The sequence below is a fragment of the Spinacia oleracea genome, chromosome 2 (genome assembly GCF_020520425.1).
Source record: "Spinacia oleracea cultivar Varoflay chromosome 2, BTI_SOV_V1, whole genome shotgun sequence".
Classification (NCBI taxonomy): Eukaryota; Viridiplantae; Streptophyta; class Magnoliopsida; order Caryophyllales; family Amaranthaceae; genus Spinacia; species Spinacia oleracea.
This window is the reverse complement of record NC_079488.1, coordinates 73,932,183-73,953,176: the sequence shown is the minus strand read 5'-3', so window position 1 is coordinate 73,953,176 and position 20,994 is coordinate 73,932,183. Positions and strand designations below refer to the sequence as shown.

Here is a 20,994-nt window from a genome sequence, read left to right as displayed (position 1 = left end):
GGTAGGGTGGGTAAAACTTGTTCCTTAGTGCAGTTTTAAATGCTTCCCATCCAAAGTTAGGTGTGGCTCTAAGGGTATTTTCACATCGTTGCCACCACAGATCATCTTCACCTCTCAGGTAGTACACAGCACTATTCACCCTAAGGTTTTCGGGGCAATTCACAGCTACAATGAGTTTATCAAACTCTCTCAACCAGTTCTCCAACACACTTGGTTCAATCTCTCCGCTATAGAGTGGAGGCTTTCTTTGAGCTATTTTCTTAAACATTTCCCCAGCCGGGTCATGCATTGGGTTTGCTCTGGTTTGAGCTAGGTCACGAACTACCTCAGCTAGTTGTCTAACCACTTCAGAAATCTCTTGGCTAGCCATATCCCTTCTCCTGAATAAATAAAAAGGCTAGCTTTAATATAGGTTGGACACGACATTACTAAGGTACTGGTTCTACAACGAACCTACTCACAACAAGAAGAACACACACTTAGGCGCCACCTAGGGGGAAAGTTGGCGCCACTTCCGGGCCTTTTCACCCCACTATTCGATGCAAGTAAATTTAGATGGTTGCTACTAAACCACCTTGCACATAAAATTTCATTGAAGAAATAACAAATAATCCCTTTGCGATACCCACACGACTTAGAATTGAGAATTAAACTTAAAGGATAACGAAAAGGAAATCCTATTCTTTTATTAGAACTCCAATGAATAAGTCTTACATCCACTAATGCCATAACATTTATTCTCCAACTATAATAGACTAAAACCATAAATAGTAGCTTTGCCACTTTATTACTTCAACGAAAAGAAAGAAACAAAAGAAATAAAACTAAGGATTACATTTCTCTAGAGACTAACGTCATCACGACGATCATTTCTTTCCTTGTATTGCTCTGGAGTAAAGTCTTGATCATTAGGATCATCCAAGTCTTCTTCCGGATCTGAGTCTTCATCCATAGCCTCATTATTTTGTTGTGGCTCACTATCAACCACATTATTCTCTTCAAGCTCATCTTCAGATCCACTGGATATCTCAATGGTTGGTTCAGGAACTATAGGGTTAGGGTTCTCAATCTCTACCACATCATCATCACTATCCTCCTCAACATCACTAGCTTGCTCATCATGGATCATATCATCCTCACCATCACTTTCTATTCCTCCATAGCCCATACCAAAACCCGTAGAATACTTTCCATCCTCATAGCTATTTTCCGCAACCTCTAGTATAGTAGCAAGAACCTCAGAATCATACTTCCACCTACCATCACTAGTCCCATATTTGTACCTATTAGGGGTACCATCACTATAATGCATGTCACCGAACCTATTCTTGAGGTCTATGTAAGGGTTCTTATGGGGTAAACAATGTATAATCATACTAGCCATCATATCTTTGTGTCTAAGGTGGGGCATGTTCTTGGTCGAAGCCAAATAGTCACAAGCAAACACGATCTTCTGAACATACGTGCGAGGAGTCTCATTATCCATCTTCTCTAAGTATCCTAAACTGGTGAACTTAGAAGGTAGCATCCTTAATTCCTGAAAATTCACAACTCAAAAGTCTTACTAACGCGTTTCCATAGAAATTCCAACCCCAAAAGGATACAATAAATAGTTCGTGGAGCCATACAATTTCAATGCCCAAATATATGCTCAACATGAAATATGATGCAATTAATCACATAAAGCAAGATAAAACATGGTTAAAACATATACATGGCACTTAATAATCACATTGTCACATAATATGCATTCTTAGACTAATATGCCCTTCTTAGTCTACCCATTTCGCACTTGAAAATAATATTAATTTTCGAAATTAATTAAGAAATAACTCCTAACTTTGTTGAAATTATTTAAATTAAAATCGAAAATTAATAAAAATTATTGATTAATTAAATAAGTAAATAAATAAATAAATTTCGAATACATAATTCAAAGAAAAATTCCGAAAATTTTAAACATAAATTCGAAATAATATTCGAATAAAATAAATAAATAAATAAATGATTAAAATAATTCGGATAATTAAATAAGATAATTTCCGAAATTAAGAAAATTAATTTGAAATTAATTCGAAAAATTCGAAAAAAGAAAAAAATCGGAAAAAAAAAAATAATTCAATTTTTTTTTTAATTAATATTAACTAATAATCCGGCTTTTCCACTAATTTCAAACGACCCAAAATAATTGATATTTGACCTTAAAAATATTGAGTACTCAAAATAATACGTTTTGACTTTAGGAAAATAATTTTCGAAAATCCTAAAGTTCCGCAATCGTAGTTTAAGGATTTACCACTTTGCACTATTAATTAATGCAAAGCAGCTCTTAAACTAGAGATCTGATACCACTTTGTAACACCCTAATAATTCCTTGCTTTTATAAAACCATTTTCCAACTTAAAATAAAGGAATTACTAAAGTATTACCGCCACCGTGATAACGGTTAAGGCTATTACCAGAATTACGCAGCGGAATTAAATGTCAACTAACTTTTAAAAACCATAATAAATAAAATATCGAGGCCTCCTACAATTTGGAACCATAATGGCCCAAAACCCAAAGTATAAGTAATCCAAACATTTCAAACATAATTAAAATAAAGTTAAATAAAGTAGTTTCAAAAGACGGAAACATGCAACTCTCTCAATCATCCCAAGCCACATGATTTCGATCGTACTTGATCTACCAACCTGCTATATTAATCTACTCCCCAACAATGCAAGTGCAAATGATGGATCATCATAGGGTCATTAAGGCAAAGGCCATGACCGGAAACACACAAAACACGTAGTCAGCAAAAGCTGAGCACTTACAAGCATAGAGTAATGAAACTAAAGCATGCATCACTCACGAAATACTAATCAACATGCAAAAGCCATATAATAACAAATCAAACAAACATGAGATACAAAACTCGACTCTTGACTCGACTCTTGACTCGCAATTTAATTAGAATAAGCTTCTAACGGGCCAAAGAATAATCCACAAGGGGAAAAAGGTGATGGGAGCCAACCAAACACCAAATATAATAATAATAAAATCGGGCCATACCGAGTGTCGGGCCATACCGACGGAATTCCTGCGCATAATATAAATGAAACAACGTCTTGTATCATTAGTAGGAGCACGAGCTTTCCGGCAAGACTCCCCCCATTGTTCATACTCAAGGTATATACGTTCCAAGAGTTTTGAAGCTTGTTCCGGTTGCACTTTACGTTTATTAATATTTTAATAAAGGCGAACTCAAGACTCGACAACATGCATACATACAATTAATAGTACAACGAGGTACAATTAAATGGCTCAAAGTATGCTAGACATCCCGTACAATAGCATACAAATAATTAATCCATCCCTTGCATGTGAATTGAACCATACATGCATAAATATTGAACAACATGATTGACAATGAAATCTATACTCATAATAATTTCAACATGCTTGTTCAACAATTAATTCAATAAATCCAACATCACAAAACACATACTCGTTCACCAAAATAAACATGATTTCACATAACGTAATTCACATCATCAACAATCATGTATTGTCATTGACAAAAAGGTGTGGTCGCCCTAGACTTGTACGTACCTTGAATACCTAAGCGTAGGGGCCACTTTGCAATAACGAGCACTCAACTAGAAATCACCTCCTATTATCAAAATAATGAAACTTAAATTATTTCCATGTTCATTAAATTTCCAGCAACTTTATAAAATTTAAAACTTCCTTTAGACTTTAGAATTCAATCGTTTTTCATTAATAAAGTCGTCTCAATTTGCAAAATCAATCCCTAGTACAAAAACATACTTTTTCTGCCTTTAAAATCAATAAAAATCAACACTTTAAACCTTTATTCGAATCTGAAAATATAATTGATTATCATAATTAAAATCATCACCTAATTATGCTAATCAATTGACTCATTAGGTCTAGGTTAAAACCCTAACTTGAAAATCCCAATAACACTAGTTTAATGTCATAAAAATCCATGCTTTATTAAATAAACAAATCTGAAAATTCATTCTTTAATAATTAAAACAAACCTAATGAATCACAACACACAAATCCTCAAACCACGGTATTCATAACCGGTTCCCTGCATTTTAATTACTCAAAACAATATTAATATAATAATTTAAAATACGGAATTTAAATAGAATAGGTAAGGAAGAACAGAATTATACAGATCCGGCCTATAGCACGGAACAACCACGAATTAATGTGATTGGGCGAAAAAGAAATCGAATACGAACACACACACACACACACACACGTCCGTGTGTGCGCGCGGGAGAGAGGGGCGACGAGCAAGGCTGGCGCGCGGGACAAGGCAGCAGGGCACGCTAGGTGCGCGCGGGACAAGGCAGCAGGGTGCTAGGCGCGCGGACGAAGAGAGAGGGCGAGCGAGTGTGGGTGTGAGGCTGGGCGAGTGAGGGCAGCACACAACACAACAACAACGCAGCAAGGAGAGGAAGGGGGTGTGGGCGCTGGGCGCTGGGCGCGCGCGAAGAGGGAGTGCAGCGCGGGGCGCGACACACTCGAAGGCACAAGGCAGCGTGCGGGCGTGAGGCCGAGCACGCGAGGGCACGAGCACTGCTGTGAGGCGTGCGGTGCCGAGCAAAGAGAGGAGAGGAGAGATGGAGTGAGGGGCAAGAAAAGAAAAGAGGGTTTATAAATTTAAGGGGCTCATTTAATGATGGGGGAGTCCTATTTATAGGCTCCCTAATCCCTTGATGGGCTAGGCTTAGGAGATTTGAGTTGGGCTTAGGAAACAAATGATTGGGCTAGCTTAGGATTTAATTTAAACTCTTTGGATTGAGCTTGATTAATAAAACGGACTGGACTTTTTATTAAAAAAAACCGAAGCTTTTAAAAATCATTTGCAACTCATTTAATTTCCCGACTCAAGAATTAAATTCGTTTCGTAATTAATTAAAATAATAAATATTCTAATTAATTAAAATACATTAAATACATTTAAATATTATTTAAATGCTAATAAATCGTAAAATGCTTTATAAATATAATAAAATATATTTATAAATATTATAAAAATACGAGGTATTACAATATGACCTAAAAATGATATTTCCTTAAGCCAGAATTCACATTTCGACAATTTAGCATATAACTGGTTTTCGATCAACATATCTAACACTTTTCTCAGATGCTCCTCGTGTTCCTCATTACTCTTAGAATATACCAAAATATCATCAATGAAAACAACTACAAACTTATCAAGGTATGGTTTAAAAATACGGTTCATCAAATCCATAAATACAGCTGGCGCATTGGTTAACCCAAAAGGCATCACAACAAACTCATAGTGACCATATCTAGTTCTAAAGGTTGTCTTTGGAATATCCTCAAATTTAATTCGAAGTTGATGGTAACCTGACCTCAAATCAATCTTAGAAAACACTTTTGCACCTCGAAGTTGGTCAAACAAATCATCAATACGGGGTAAAGGATACTTATTCTTAATGGTAATCTTGTTTAACTCTAGATAATCTATGCATAACCTCATAGTTCCGTCCTTTTTCTTCACAAACAAGACAGGGGCTCCCCAAGGTGAAACACTAGGTCGAACATATCCTTTTTCAAGTAACTCATCTAATTGTTTCTTTAATTCTTGTAACTCAGCTGGTGCCATTCTATATGGTGCCTTAGAAATAGGGGTGGATCCTGGAATTAATTCAATGCTGAAATCTAATTCTCTTGGTGGGGGCATACTAGGTATTTCTTCTGGAAAAACGTGTGGGTACTCACAAACAACAAGTATGTCGGTAATGGAAGGTCCGGAGGTATTTAGGTCAATAATACTACACAAATAACCAGATAAACCACTCTCAATCATTTTACGTGCTCTCAAAGCATGGACAATTTGAATCGTTGGTTTTCTTACTAACTTATGGAATGAAACTCTATCTCCATCTGGTGTTTTAAGGGTCACACTTTGCCTCGAACAATTAAGGTTAGATTCATACTTAGTCAACCAATTCATTCCCAAGATTACATCAAACTCAGATAGGTTAAAAGCTATTAATTCTGCTAGGAACTCTACTTTTTCTATTACAATGGGACAATCTCTATACATGGTTCTACATTTCACTATTTCTCCACTAGGAAGGGAAACACTCATAGCATGAAAGTCACAACATGGTTTCAAACTTAAACATTTAGCAAACAATGGTGAAATAAAGGAATGTGAAGCTCCAGAATCAAAAAGAACATGGGCAGGTAACGAATGGATAGAAAAGGTACCGGTGATAACATTATCATCCTCATCTGCTTCATCTTGTCTCATCACAAAAACTCTTCCAGTTGGCGGTGGTCGAGGTGGGTTGCGGTTTGAACCTGAGGCGTTGTTGTTGTTACGACCACGATCGTTGTTAGTTGGAACTGGTCCTCTCATGGTTGACGTCTCTTGATTTGGGAAATCTCTGACGTAATGATCATGACTTCCACATCGGTAACAAGCATTTGTGCCCACACGACATTCACTCTCAACATGACTCCTTTTTCCACATTTGGCACATCCTTGCGACCGATTGTTCCTTCCTTGAAATCCTTGTCCCCTATTATTTCCTTGATTACCATCATTCCTCCTTTGATTTCCCTGGTAACTTTGGTTAGGCTTCTTTGCTCCTCCTTGACTCTGGTTATCATTTCTCCATTTATACCCAACATTCTTCGCTTCTCGAAGTAGTACCACTCGCTCCACATTAGCTGCAATATCAACCATATCCTGGTATGAAGTAAACCTCTGAGTGGACAACCTATCCTGGTACTTAAGGTGCAGACCTCGTTCGAAACGGTTCATCCTGGACTGCTCTGTCGACACCAAGTCTGGCACAAACCTTGACAACTCCATAAACTTATTTGCGTATTCCAACACGCTCATTGTTCCTTGTTGCAAGTGTAGAAATTCATCTTCTTTTTGTTTCCTCAAGGATGGTGGATAAAACTTGTCTCTCATTAACTTCTGTAGTTCGTTCCAACCAAATCCAAGCCCATTCTTTCGTTCCTTGTTAACTTTCCACCATAATCCTGCTTGACCCGACAAGTAAAACACTGCGAAATCAACTCTCCATTTCTCAGGGCATTGCAGGGTTTCAAACAACTGATCAATGCGACTTATCCAATCCTCGAACTCAACTGGATCGGGCTTGCCATCATAGGATGGTGGGTTGAGTGACAAAAAGTTCTTGAACATCGTTCCGCTCTCGTTCCCACTAACATCTTTCTTTTTCCGAGAATCATGGACTAATTCGGCCAACATTGCACTCACATTTCCAATCGTTCCATCCTTTCCTCGTGGACATTAACATGGACATACTCCTCGTGAGTAATGTCGTTATCATCGTGAACATGATGCTCGTTGCGAGCTCCGTTGGTAACATCGTTGATAGCATCAATGGTCGACATTCTGCATAACATATCTTATCAGATTGAAGCGAAATAATAATATAAAATAAACCCTTTGATCCCGTTCCTACACTCACACTCATATTCATTTTAACTTAGCAGGATTTTAGAAAATTCTTTTTAACTCATTCCTTAAAATTCTTTACTTAAAGCCTAATGAATTCTATTCGTGCGAAAACCCGTAAGGTTTAGCACTTATGGTCCAGAACCTTGCTCTTGATACCAAACTGTAACACCCCGACCTCTAATTCAATTATTAAAGCATAATTAGCAGCGGAATTAACCTAATTCGGTCAGGGAATTACCGGCCGTAACTTCCCTTTGGAAATTACAAGGCAACCATCAATCATGAGCTATTAAATCCCAAAATATATATAATAATCCTTTATATTATCAAAATAAAAGTACATAACTTACTAAAAGTCTTTAATTAAACTATTAAAACATTAAGCATAAACTAAGTGAATATTATTAAAGTGAAATCCTCGCTACTACTCGTTCCCATCGTTCCCAGCGGTACCTAAAACAGAAAACAAAATAACGGTGAGCCGAAGACTCAGTAACGAACTATTCTAGCAACGTAAATTCATTTCAATTCATTTTATTTAATAACACAGGGAGAATAGAATAATGTAAAAAATTTTATATAGTCCTTTATTTAATTCATTCATAACTTTTGGGTGCACATGCTAGCCGTGGCAAGTATGACATGGTGGAACGTCTTCCACGATGGACAGCTGTCCATAAAACATGGGGCCTTGGCCCGAGAACATGAGAGCCTTGGCTCAATGGCCGGATGCCCCATGGGTACATGCATGACCGAGAATCGTAACCTGTGAACATATACTGCCAAACGGACTAGGTATTTCACTTTCATTTATCATGTTTCGTTTAATTTTACATTTTAGCCTTTTTACTTCAGTTGGAGTAACATATTTCCTTTGGATCATACGATCAAACATCCTTTCTTTTCATGGTTTCTTATAAACAACGTTTTATAAGAAATTCAATCAATCATAATATCATTTTATAAGAAATTCAATCAATCATATTATAATAAATAATTCAATCAAATCACATTTCATTTCCCGCAATTCATAAAACATGTCAAAACATTCAGATCATAAATTCAATCATAATGTCATGATTTCAAAAACACATTTAGAAGGGAATTGCGGGTACTAGCAATAGCCGTTACCTAACTCCGCGATTCGCTAGGGATTTGCCTGGGTTCGTTCGTCCTGAGCTCCGAGTCCAATTTCTTTAAAAATAGTAAATAATTGAATTAGTACTAGATCGATAAATAATTATAAAATTAATATTTTATCAATCATAAATTTTATAAGTAATGAAATTATAAATAACGAATTTTATTAAAATATAATTTCGACATTTAAAGAAAATATTATTATTAATCGAATTTTTAATCGAAATACATATATATATATATATATATATATATATATATATATATATATATATATATATTTTATAACTAAATTTTCATGTAATTAATATTTAAATTCCATTTGAATAAATAAAACTAGAATATTTATTCTCATAAAATTGATAATAAAATCTGAAAATAATAAATAATTTATTAGTAATTAATTAGGTTATAAAAACTATTTATTAAAACGTAGAAATTCTGCAAATAATAAACAATTTTTATTAGTAATTATGTATTTTGTAAAAATTATTAAACCATAAGTATTGACAAATTAAAAATCTGAAAATTCAGATTTAGCCTTACCAAAGGCCCAAATGGAATTCGGCCCAATTGTATGGGGTTTTGAGGAGAATAAAAACAAGGCCAAGAAAATCTGATTTTTAGTTTGCTTTGGTTTTGGTTTCTCTGGGAAGGGCACGACCAAAAACAGAGGAGAAAGGGAGGAGAGGAGGAGGGAGGAGGGAAAGGTGGCGGCTGGGCTTAAGTGGCTCGACGCCGGAGGGCGGTGAGGGTGGTGGAGTTTTGGTGGTGGCGGAACGAAGGGAGAGGGGGAGAAAGGGGCGCGCGAACAGGGGAGTCGAAGAGAAAGGGGGTGATTGTGGGCGGAGGTGGAGGCGGGATTTACTACTGAGGTGGTGATGTGGTTGCGGTGTGGTGGCGCCGTGGTGCTGGTGGCGCAGCGAGCAAGAAAGGGGAGAGACAGGGGAGGGGGGCAGGGGAGTGCGAAGAGAGCAGGGACGAGGGGTGGAGTGTGCGGTGGTGCTGGGGGCGACGGTGGTCAGGATGGTTAAGGTGGTTGTTGTTGGTGGTAGGTGATGGTGGAGATGGTGGACGGTGGTGGCAGTGGCTGCCGGTGGTGGTGGTGGTTCGAATTAAAGAAGAACTAAGGGGAGTTTATTTTCAGTTTTGTGAATTGATTTTGGTATTGAAATGTATCAGAAATTTGATGGAATTTGTAAATTTTGGAATGATTCTAGAAGGGAAAGGCCTTGGGGCTCAAGCAAATGTATGGGGACTGATTTGAGGGAAGGAGAGGAAGTCAAAACTTCCTGGTTTGTGCGTGGAGAGCAAGGAAGAAAAAAAATAAATTTTCTTTTCTTTAATTTTTTTTTTAATTTTTTTAATAAATTCACAATTTTGGAAAAATTCAGAAATTGTTTGTAATTTTCAGAAATTGCTAAAAATAGAAATGTTTATTTAAAATAATTTCTTAAAAATTATCGTTAACGAAAAATAAATAATTTCAGTTTATAAATTTATCGTTGAAAATAAATCGTAAAAATGATTAAAATAACGAAATTCGATTATTCGTAATTTAATTAAAACGAAATCAAGTTAATAAATATTTTTAATTTTAATAAATCGAATTTGAAATTTCGGGGTATTACATCGCCCTAGACTTGTACGTACCTGGAATACCTAAGTACGGGGGCCACTGTGCGAATCACAACTTACTAGAAATCAACTCCTGTAAACACAATGGAGAAACTTAATTATTATCCATGTTTACTAAATTTCCAGCAACTTTGTTTAGTTTTAGAACACTTGAATTAATTAGAACTTAATCGTTCATTAATAAAATAATCGTCTCAATCAATCGTTTAAAACCCTAGCATGAAATTAATTTATTTTCATGCATAAAACCATTAAAAATTGACGTTTTAAGTCTTTATAATATTCTGAAAAATATAATTGATTATCATAATTAAATTCATCATCTAATTATGCTAATCAATCACCCATAAGGCTTAGATTAAAACTCCAATCATAGTTTGTAATTAAAACCATTAAAACTAATAAAAATTGAAGCTTTAATATATACTTCAAATCTGAAAATTATAATATTTCAATTCAAAACATCCTTCAATAATTCAAACATACAAATCCTCAAAATTCGGTGTTCATAACCGATCCCAGCATTTTAATTAAACAAAACCAATAATATTAATATAATCTAAAATACGGAATTGAAATAGAATAGGCAATGAAGAAGAGAATTATACCAATCCGGCGTATAGCACGGAACAACCACGAATTTTAGTGATTGGGCGAAAAAGATTGAACAACGAACAAAAATAACACACACACACACACGTTGCGTGTGTGCGCGCGCGGGCAGGATCGAAGGCAGGCACAGCAGCAGCAGCTGGCGCGCGGGACAAGAGGGCGAGCAAGAGAGTAAGGCGAGGGGCGTGTGGCTGGGCGAGAGCAGCGCACACAACAACTACAATAGCACACAGCAGCAGCGCGCAAGGGGAAGGGACGAGGGAGTCGGTCGAACAAAAAGGGAGAGAGAAAGAGGAGTGTTGGGCAAGAAAGAGAGAAAAGGGTTTATGACAAAATAGGGGGTCATTTAATGATGAGGAGTCCTATTTATAGGCTCCTTATTGTTAATGGGCTAGGCTTAGGAAATTAGAATTGGGCTTAGGGAATTAAATGATTGGGCTAGCTTAGGACTTGAATTAAATACTTTTGATTGGGCTCGTTTAATAAAACGAATTGGACTTTTCATTTAAAATCCGAAACCTTTAAAAATCATTTGCAACCCATTTAATTTCCCGACTCAAGAATTAAATTCGTATCGTAATTAATTAAAATAATAAATATTCTAATTAATTAAAATACATTAAATAAAATACATTTAAATATTATTTAAATGATAATAGATCGTAAAATGCTTTATAAATATAATAAAATATACTCCCTCTGTCCCTTAATACTCGCACCGTTTTGACTTTTTGCACTATTCACATAATTCACTTTGACCTTATTTTATTTATAGTATATGAAAACAAATATTAGTATAAAATATATTGTTAGCTTCATCTTAATACATATTTTCAAAATATTAATATTTTATAAGTTTTTATAATATGTAATTAAAGATATTGGTGGTCAAAGAAGTGCATTGGCAAGCGTGTCCAGTCAGAACGGTGCGAGTATTAAGGGACGGAGGGAGTACTTATAAATATTATAAAAATACGAGGTATTACATTATCAACCTAGAAATTTTTCTAGTTGGTACTGGAAGCAGGTTTGTAGTACAAATGAGAAGCTGGAATTGGTTTATACTGAGGCAGAATTGGGTGCAATGTCTAAGTATTATGTGAAACAGGTCTATGAAAAGCTAGCTGGCAGCAGACCTAAGGTACATTGGGATAAACTTGTGTGGAACAGACTTAACACTCCAAAGCATATATTTATCTCTTGGCTTGCAATTCAGTCAAGGTTGCAAACTACAGCCAAATTGGCTAAAGTTGGCATCAATAACTCTTCAAGTTGCCTCATTTGTGGGAAAGGAGAATAGGATCATTAACATTCTTCTTTGATTGTTCTTACAACAGACAATGCCTTACAGAAAATGAAAACATGGCTGGGACTCAGAGCCACTGCTAGTGGCTCTTAATCTACGTCATTTGTATATGACCATTAAGCATGGCAGCAGTACAAAATTCAGGAAACAGGTGTTCTATGCAGCCATTGTGGTCATGGTTTATTTGATCTGGAAGTGTAGGAATTAATACCAGTTATTGGGAGCATTCCATTCCTACTGTAAAGAATACTATAGGTATTCTGAAGCAAAATGTGAGGAGTAGGATTCAAGCAGTCATGCCTAAGTATGTAAACAGGAAAGATAACATCTGGTTTGTAAGCTTTGTGTAAGCTTAGTTGGTTGTTTGTTGTTTGCTAGCTTCTTGTTGAAATGGTCCAACCTAATTGGTTTGTTTCTCTTAAAGTTAGCTTAGGTTGTAATTGTTTTGAGCCTTAATATTATTCTCACTTGCTTAGCAAAAAAGAAAAAGGTTCATGATGGACACGTATTTTTGTGATGAACAAGGATTGCAATGATAATACCTATTTCTCTTATATAATTCATTCCTTTTTAAAATTTGTATTTATTCTGCATGGTATCGGCCAGGGTAGAACATATGGATTATTTCTCCAAGGATAATGCATGGAAGGTTGAAACCTATTGAACCATTTGTTTTACAACCCATATAGGGTCCTTAGTTTTAGATTTAGTGTTTTATTATGGTATAAGTACAATTATTGTGTGCGTAAATTTAAAAGTTTACAACTAAGATTCCAACAAAAAAAATACACACAAAATCGGGCATGTAATATGATAATGGAAATAGTGTGTAATATATTAGTGATGTTGCCATATGTGAAGTTGTAAATGTTGGAGCACAACAATTTATTTTCAATTTTATTATTGTTTATTTGTTACAATATACTCCCTCCGTTTCCTTTTGTTGGTTACGTTTGGGAAATGGGGTGGTTTTAAGAAAACTAGAATCTTGGTTTGTATTGTGATTTGAGTATTGATTGGGTGTAAGAATAATGATTGGGTGTAAGAGATTGTATATTTAAAGAATAAAGTAAGGAGAGAGAAATTATTAAAGAAATAGGAAAATGGAAGATATTTTATTAAAATATTCTAAAATCAGAAAAAAAAATCTGATGCACATGAGACTTTTACAATGAGGTGGGGTACCTCCTTAAATGAAATGAACAAATCACAATTGAGCATTCCTCTAACACGATCACAGTAAACCCAAAAGAAAAAAAATCCAACTTTTTTCCCTCCAGCTTTTTCCCAAAACAGATTCCCACAAAAAACACAAATTTTGGATGGAATTTTTCCCTCCAACTGTTTCCCTCCAACATCAACAAAAGTGTCTACCCTTTATAAATAGGGTAATATTCCCACAATAAACCATGTAACGGACTCCAATAAATACTTTGTTTATACGACAACAAAATTCTAGCCTCAATTAATACAAGGAGACAAAAAAAAATGGGGGACATTAATGGTGGCTTCGGATAAGGAGGATGATGATTTCCTCAGATTTTCTGATGATGAAGGAGATGGCATAAATTCAGATTCTGACTCAGGAGATGAAGATGCTGATGAAGTGGTCCATAATTCTCAAGGGGAACAACATGCTAATGCAGGGGACCATTTTGAGCAACTTCATCATGTTCCTGACCTCAATGAAGAGCCACATGCAATTTGTTAGAGGTGAAGGTGGGGAGGGACAACAACAGAGTAAAACAACAGGTAACCTTCAAGTGGTACCATACATTTTTTTATTTGAACATGCCACCCCCAGAACAGGAAACATCATCTGAACATCATCAGACCCCAACTCAAGCAACAAATCATCATAAGCCACACACCAAAAGGATAAGTGATGAATTGAGGCTAGAAATTTTGTTGTTCCTGCTAAACAGAAAGTATCCAGATTCAGATAAACTCGTGTATGGCTCAATTAGGGCTGCTTGCAACATGTTGGATACCATAGAAAAACCAAAATTAAATTACAGAACAGAGCAAAGAGACAGAAGGAAGCAATTGATTCATATGTTTTGTCAAGCAACTATCATAAGTGTGGCAGGAAATGGGTTCAAGTCACAATTGATTCCATGGGGAACAGAACATGCTTAAGGGATCTAGCAAAGATGTTAAATTTGGGATCAACAACTGTATGGATATTAGTGAAATGAAATTTGATTAAACCACACGCTCGCCAGTTGCATCCTGGAATTTGAGAAGAATGCAAGATGGCAAGGATGAGGTGGGTTCTTAGACTTATCATGGATTACACTATACCACATGAGCCAACATATTACTCCATGTATGACTTTATTCACATTGATGAAAAATGGTTTTATTTAACACAGAAAAGTCAAAGGGCATACTTTGCAAACACTGAACCATTGCCATACAGAAGTGCAAAGTCAAGAACAAAAATACCAAAGTTCATGTTCATGGCAGCAGTAGCAACGCCAAGGTGGGGTCAAGATGACCAATGTGAATTTGATGGGAAATTAGGAATATTTCCATTCACAAAAGCAATACTAGCAAAGAGGACATCAAAGAATGGAGTAAAGGGGACAGTTGAGACTAAACCAGTCAAATCTGTAAACCAAATAGAAACCAGGGTCATGCTAATCAATTAACCAGTTAATCCCATCAATCAAACAGAAATGGCCACCTCATGAAGGGGAAAAGGTTATATACATAATTCAAGACAATGCAAAGGCACACAAATTAGCCAACCTGCGACGAAAATGACTTTTCATATGTTAAAAATAAGGTCATTTGCGTCGCAGTTTAGCTAACCTGCGACGCAAAAGACTTTTCAGTATGTTAAAAAAAGGTCTTTTGCGTCGCAGGTTAACTAAACTGCGACGCAAATGACTTTTATAGGATGTTAAAACAGGTCATTTGCATCGGAGTTTAGCTAAACTGCGACGCAAATGACCCTTATTTGCGTCGCCCAAAAGTGCGACGCAAATGACTTTTTTCATTTGCGTCGCGGCCAGTTGCGTTGCACCAATGTGCGACGCAAATGGGCTTAAATGACCGACGCAAATGACTGTTTTTCCACTAGTGAATATACATTTATGGATGGACAAAAATTCTAGTATCAAACTTTAAAGGACGTACGGAGTATCAGGTTGAGTCAACCGTAGCTGATTAGATACGGAGTACATTTAAGGAAAAATGATAAAATCAGAATTCTTATAACGGCATAGAAAGAGCACAAATTCTTATTTATAATGGGTGTACAATAAATATTGTACACCGGAGTAAAAGTTGACTCAAAATGCTTAAAAGTTACATTTATATATGTAAAAGTTATCTATTTTTTAATGATAAATTTTTTCATTTGAATAAAAATTATTTCTTCAAAATCACTAATAATGTATAAATTAATCATTTAATCCTTTAAAATGTTTATCTATCAACTTTTTAATTTTATAATATAGAAGTTACAGAAAAATAGGTTAAAGTTACAAAAAACTTCATAAAAATTATCTTGGTGTACAATAAATTTATTGTACACCTTGTGCGCGCAAGACCTTTTGTAGAAAGAGTTAAAAACGAAAGCATTAACTATTAAGTACACCATCGTCCCATGACTTTGTCATACGCTCCTAAATTAGTTAAGATTTGAAAATTTTAGGACAATTGTTTTGGGCCCATTAGACGGACCTAATCAAAAGTCGGGACAGGCATATGGCTAAAATTTATACTATTATTAAATCTCCAAGGCAAATCATGTCACGCCGCCATGTGACACCTTCTCTAAACATGACAAGATACCACATCAACAATGACATGGATGATGTGCTTTTTCTATATTGATACACAAAATGTTTTTGTTAGGGTTCAAACATGGGAACCAACAAGAAATATAGTAGAAATTAATCTTACCATATATCTTAGCTATACTATTATTTATGCCTTACTCTATTTAAATATATTTAAGTGAGATAGGATTAGTGTACGTGTGTATTTATACTATTTTTTCAGATGGATTATGTTATTAATTTTCTAATTTTACCACATAGCGATTGCAAGAAAATTTAATTTTGTTACCATTATTGAAAATGATTTTGAATAATGACTGCATTTTTAATTTGTCCATGTTCTACATATAATAGAACACGATTTTTTTCATTAATTAGTCAACACTGTGTTAGCATACGTGGATCATAACATATACACAAAACATTTATTAGATGTTGGACATGATTTACAAATACTAATTAACAACCCAAAAAGGGAAGAACAATATTACTGAAATTTGATACGTACTACATACAATACATCACATCCAAATAAAATAAACGATCTCCGAATAGTTATTAAAAAAGTTCAAACTCGCTTAGGCAACACGTGTAGACGACAATGCGTAAAAATTTCGTATATCATCCAACATTGTAACCGGAGCATCGCCCGGGGCACACACTAGTTTATAGATGAATCTCTATTCTATAAGCCAACTCCCGATGTAGAATTTTTTAGAATCCTCTATGAAATACCTAAATTACCCCATTAATTAATGTTAATCAATATATTTATAAATATATAACATTAGTTAAAGGAATATTTATTGTTTGTATATTCAATAGTATAAAATTACATTACGTGTAGTATATAAATTTCACAACACTAATATTAGGAAACCTCCTTTTTTCTTAATACTCAAGTTACTCTAGTTGTTGCCCTAAATAAGCTTTGACACAATGACACTACCTGTCGTCTAATTTGACACGTTTAAAATTTCCTAAACAAAGTAGAAAGTACAAAAAAGGCAAGTCCAAATCCTAACTAATGTAAAGGATAAAATTACCACACAAAAAAAAAGACACTCAAAACCGAATTCAATCTGGATTATAAGTAGAGTGTACTATAAATAATAGAGGTATCATCCATCAATTTTATTCATCCATCAAAAACAAACCTACAAATACAAGTCCTGTAAATACAATCCGTACACTCTAGTTTTTCTCCAAATAATTCGTTGTTCCTAATAATCATAATCATGTCTTTTCAATACGGATCACAATTCACAACCGTGTCTCCGTTCCCAGTCACGTATCAACCTCCGCCATTCACAACCGTACCTCCTTTTCTGATCACGAATGAACCGCTGCAGTTCACAGCCATGCCTCCTTTCGCATACCAATCGCAGATGTCGCCGCAGTTCATCATGATGTCGTCCCCATGTTTACAATCACCGCAGCTATTTTACGGCTATTCATTGCCGTCGTCAGGAGGAGACACGTGGGCATCTGACTTTAACGATAGGGTGTTGGAAAGGGTAACGACCTCATCTGGTAACTACATTGGCACTAGTGAAGACCTTCCCGTAGAGAACATTCTCGGTTTCGTACCCGCCGATCGAACAACGGTCGAAAATCTTGAAGTGAAGAAAGCCGGAGAAGAGTTGGCGACACACGATGAGGTTTGTTCAGTATGTCTACAAGGATGGGAGAATGGACAAGAAGCCAAGATTTTACCGTGCGGCCATTATTTTCACCCCGCCTGCGCAGACCAGTGGTTGTTGACCAATCGTTTCTGCCCACTATGTCGTTTTGAGTTGCCGGCAGCTGAACAGAATGAAGATTGCAAACTAACAGAAGAAGAAAGTTAGTTTAATTTCAAAGACAGACAGAGATTGATTTACTAGTTTTGTATGTAAATTGTTGTTTCTTATCTTGGTATGTTATGTCGAGTTCGAATTAAGTTTGTATAATTCTTGAACCAATTTTGTTTTCAAATTAATGAAGGCTATTATTTTGAATTATAATGAAGGCTATTATTAATCATATACGAAATAAGTATCAACCAATTGTCTTATTTTTGTGCTTGAATTAAAAACTCGGCAAAATCAGAATTTGTGGATAGAGTCTTGATTCTAATGTTGCAAGTTACTCAATATGTTTAAACGACGTTATTTCTTAACTAAATAAGGAAATCAAAGTTAATTCCTCGTGCTTTTTGGCTAGGATTCTTTAAAGTTTATCTAGGGACGACAACAAAACACATTGTCCTGTTGTACAATAAACTGATGTTGTGTGAGAGCTCATGTGATTGGAGACAAATGATCCTACTCAGACCTCAACAAGTCCATCCATGAGGCAAGGCCCAATAAGGCGCGATTTCCCTGGGCCCAATAATCTCCTAAGGTAAACATATGTATAGATTACTATGTATAAGCAATGTGCTTCAGTGGTATACCCACCTACATGGTTTTCAGGGCTGTCCTGGCCCGAACTTTGAAAAAAATTTGCGGGATTTGGGCAACGTAAAACAACAATTTTAGTTATAATTTTGGCCTAACCCCGAAATGACACGAAAAAGCTATTTTAGGCCCGAAATAGCGGGTTTTGGACAAAAAAAATTCGCCCGAAGTTTGGCCCGACCCGACATAATTGGCATATATTTATACCCTCGACTCGACCTAAACCCAGCCCAGCCCGCCTTTTGATCAGGTCGAACTTAATCAACCATTGTCCCTATCTACTGAAGAGTCATGCATCCATTATTAAGTTATTACAAGGGAGAAAGTAGCTACTAGCTACAGCTTAAACCTCCGCATGAGTTCCGTAAGATTTTAGAGGAGGATCACATTAGAAGATGAAGTCTTTGTCACAAGTGACTTGTGTCCATATTGGACACAAGTGAGTACCAATACAGAATTTGGAGTACCAATACAGAATATGTTCCGGTGTTGTAAAGATGGAAACAATGGGCTTCGAATGAAGGCCCTTTCGTATGTGTTGAAGATCTTGCTTGCTTGACTGAGTCGAGTCCGGATTCACCTGCACAAGAGCAAAGTCACTATCCTCGGGGGTGTTTCCGAGAAAAGCCCCTCCGATGCCTAAGTAAGAACGATGCTCGGATTCTAGAGAGAAGTTCTCTAGAAGAGTAGTCTTAAGGCGATAAATTGGACGTACCTTGAGGTGTGAGCCTTGGCGGCCTATTTATAGTGTTTGCATAATAAATGCCCATAGGTCATTTATTGCTATTGGGCCTTGGGCCTTAATGGATGGCTGACTACCCATTGGTAGGTTTGATGCTGTTGTTTAGAGCCATTGGGCTTTAGACTTAGTGGCCCAATTGAGAATCAATTGGGAGCCCAAACAACATGCCCCCCAGACCCGGTCCATTTAGAACTAAATGGGTGGGTTTCCAGTTGTCAGATGTCCGAAAGTTCCCTCTCTTTTTTTAAAAGGGATGATTTGCATTGATGACAAGTGTTGGGACTTGTATTGTGTCGTGGAGATCGTGGGTTGAAAAGAAGTTGATGCGCCTCTTTTTTCTATAAATACTGGGCGCTAAACTTCCTTCAAACTTTACTTTCTCTCTCTTTTAGACAAACTTTCTCTCTTTTTCCGGCGATCGCAGTTTTCGAGTTTCTTCAGATCTACGAAATTCAGCCAGCTTTAGACTTCGGGAACTTGTGTCGTTCGTTTTGTCGGCGAATTCCGCTTCGGAAAAAGGTAATTTGTTTCTGAATTCTCCTTACTTCTTCGTTCTTTCTTCTACTCCTCAATCTAAACCCTAGACCGAGAATTCGCGACCATGGCAAAGAATAAGGGCAAAAGTAAGTTCGTCGTCGGCTCCTCTAGTGAGAGGGAGGATGTGCCTTCGGGAAGGGTACAGAAGACTTAAGGGGGTTGGCCCTCGGAGAGGCCGGTGGAGAAACGTTCGACTGGTTGGGACGCTTCCAAAGATGGTGCTGTTGGCGGGTCTGGCGTGTCTGAACGCGCTACTTCTGGTAAGAAAGCTGGTTCTTCGGGTGTACGCCGTCCTTACCCTGAGTTTCCAGTTCATTGGACTGAAGCTGATCCGAAGGGCAAGTATGCCCCGATCTTGCATGAGACCACCAAGATCGATGGTCCGTTGGAGAAATCGGTCAGTGGTGACTGGTTAGTGGAGGCGAAGCTGGGGAACTACCATCGGAGGGCCGAGGAGCTATACGGAATCCAGCACGCCTTGGGGTACTGGTGTGAACTTCCCGATCAGGAGCGTCCTCGGGTGACTCATCCGCCGAGGGGGTTCATCTCTGTGTACACTCATCACTTGGAGAACGGTCTCCGCTTTCCCTTGGATCCGTTCATTTCCGAGCTTCTGGTGTCGTACAACATCAGTTTGGCCCAACTTACACCCAAATCTATGAGGCACATCATCGGATTTAGATGGGTGTGCGACTTCGTTAACTTTCCCTGCTCTGTCTCCGTTTTTCGGGATCTCCACGATCTGTCTTTCAACCATGCTTCCAAGGGTGATGGGTATGGTTGGTGGACCATCATCAACAAAAAGTCCCGAAGAAGAGGGGAGCCGAACTATATTACGGCATACCCTTACCTTAGCTCTGACCATAAATGGAAGACGGAGTGGTTGCTTGTTCGCGTGCCGACGGATCCGAAGCACCCCAATTTTTATCGCCCTCCAAAGTGGTTTGTGACTCCTGATCCTGACATGGGGGGCGTGGCTGCTCCGGATCGGAACCATCAACACTACGTGGATCTCCTCCAGTGGTTCTTGGCTCGGGAGGATAATTATAAACTGCCGTCTAGCTGGCTCCCGAACCTTAACTACATCTTGCGGGAGGACATTCTTGCTGTCGCCGGTCTCAGCAGGATTTTTGACAGGGGTAGGTGTCTTTCGGCTGGGACCGTGTTTCAGTGAGTTTGTCCTCCTCTTTTTTCTTTCGTTTTACTGACTCGTTTTGTACTTTTTTTTTGCAGAGTACAGCTTTAGCTGCCTTGATCCTGAGATTTTGGGCATTTCTTTGGATCTG

The 20,994-nt window shown here is 37.0% G+C and overlaps 1 protein-coding gene across 1 annotated transcript; it reads left to right on the top strand.

The window, feature by feature from the left end:
- The first annotated feature begins 17,013 nt into the window (after positions 1-17,013).
- LOC130467000 (E3 ubiquitin-protein ligase SIRP1-like) lies at positions 17,014-18,016 on the top strand. Its single transcript, XM_056835511.1, has one exon. The coding sequence runs from the start codon at positions 17,227-17,229 to the stop codon at positions 17,836-17,838; it is 612 nt and encodes a 203-aa protein (XP_056691489.1). The 5' UTR covers positions 17,014-17,226; the 3' UTR covers positions 17,839-18,016.
- The last annotated feature ends 2,978 nt before the right edge of the window (positions 18,017-20,994 follow it).

What these genes read in the sequence shown, in the direction of transcription:
- LOC130467000 (XM_056835511.1), top strand. Translation starts at nt 17,227, where the DNA reads ATGTCTTTTCAATACGGATCACAATTCACAACCGTGTCTCCGTTCCCA.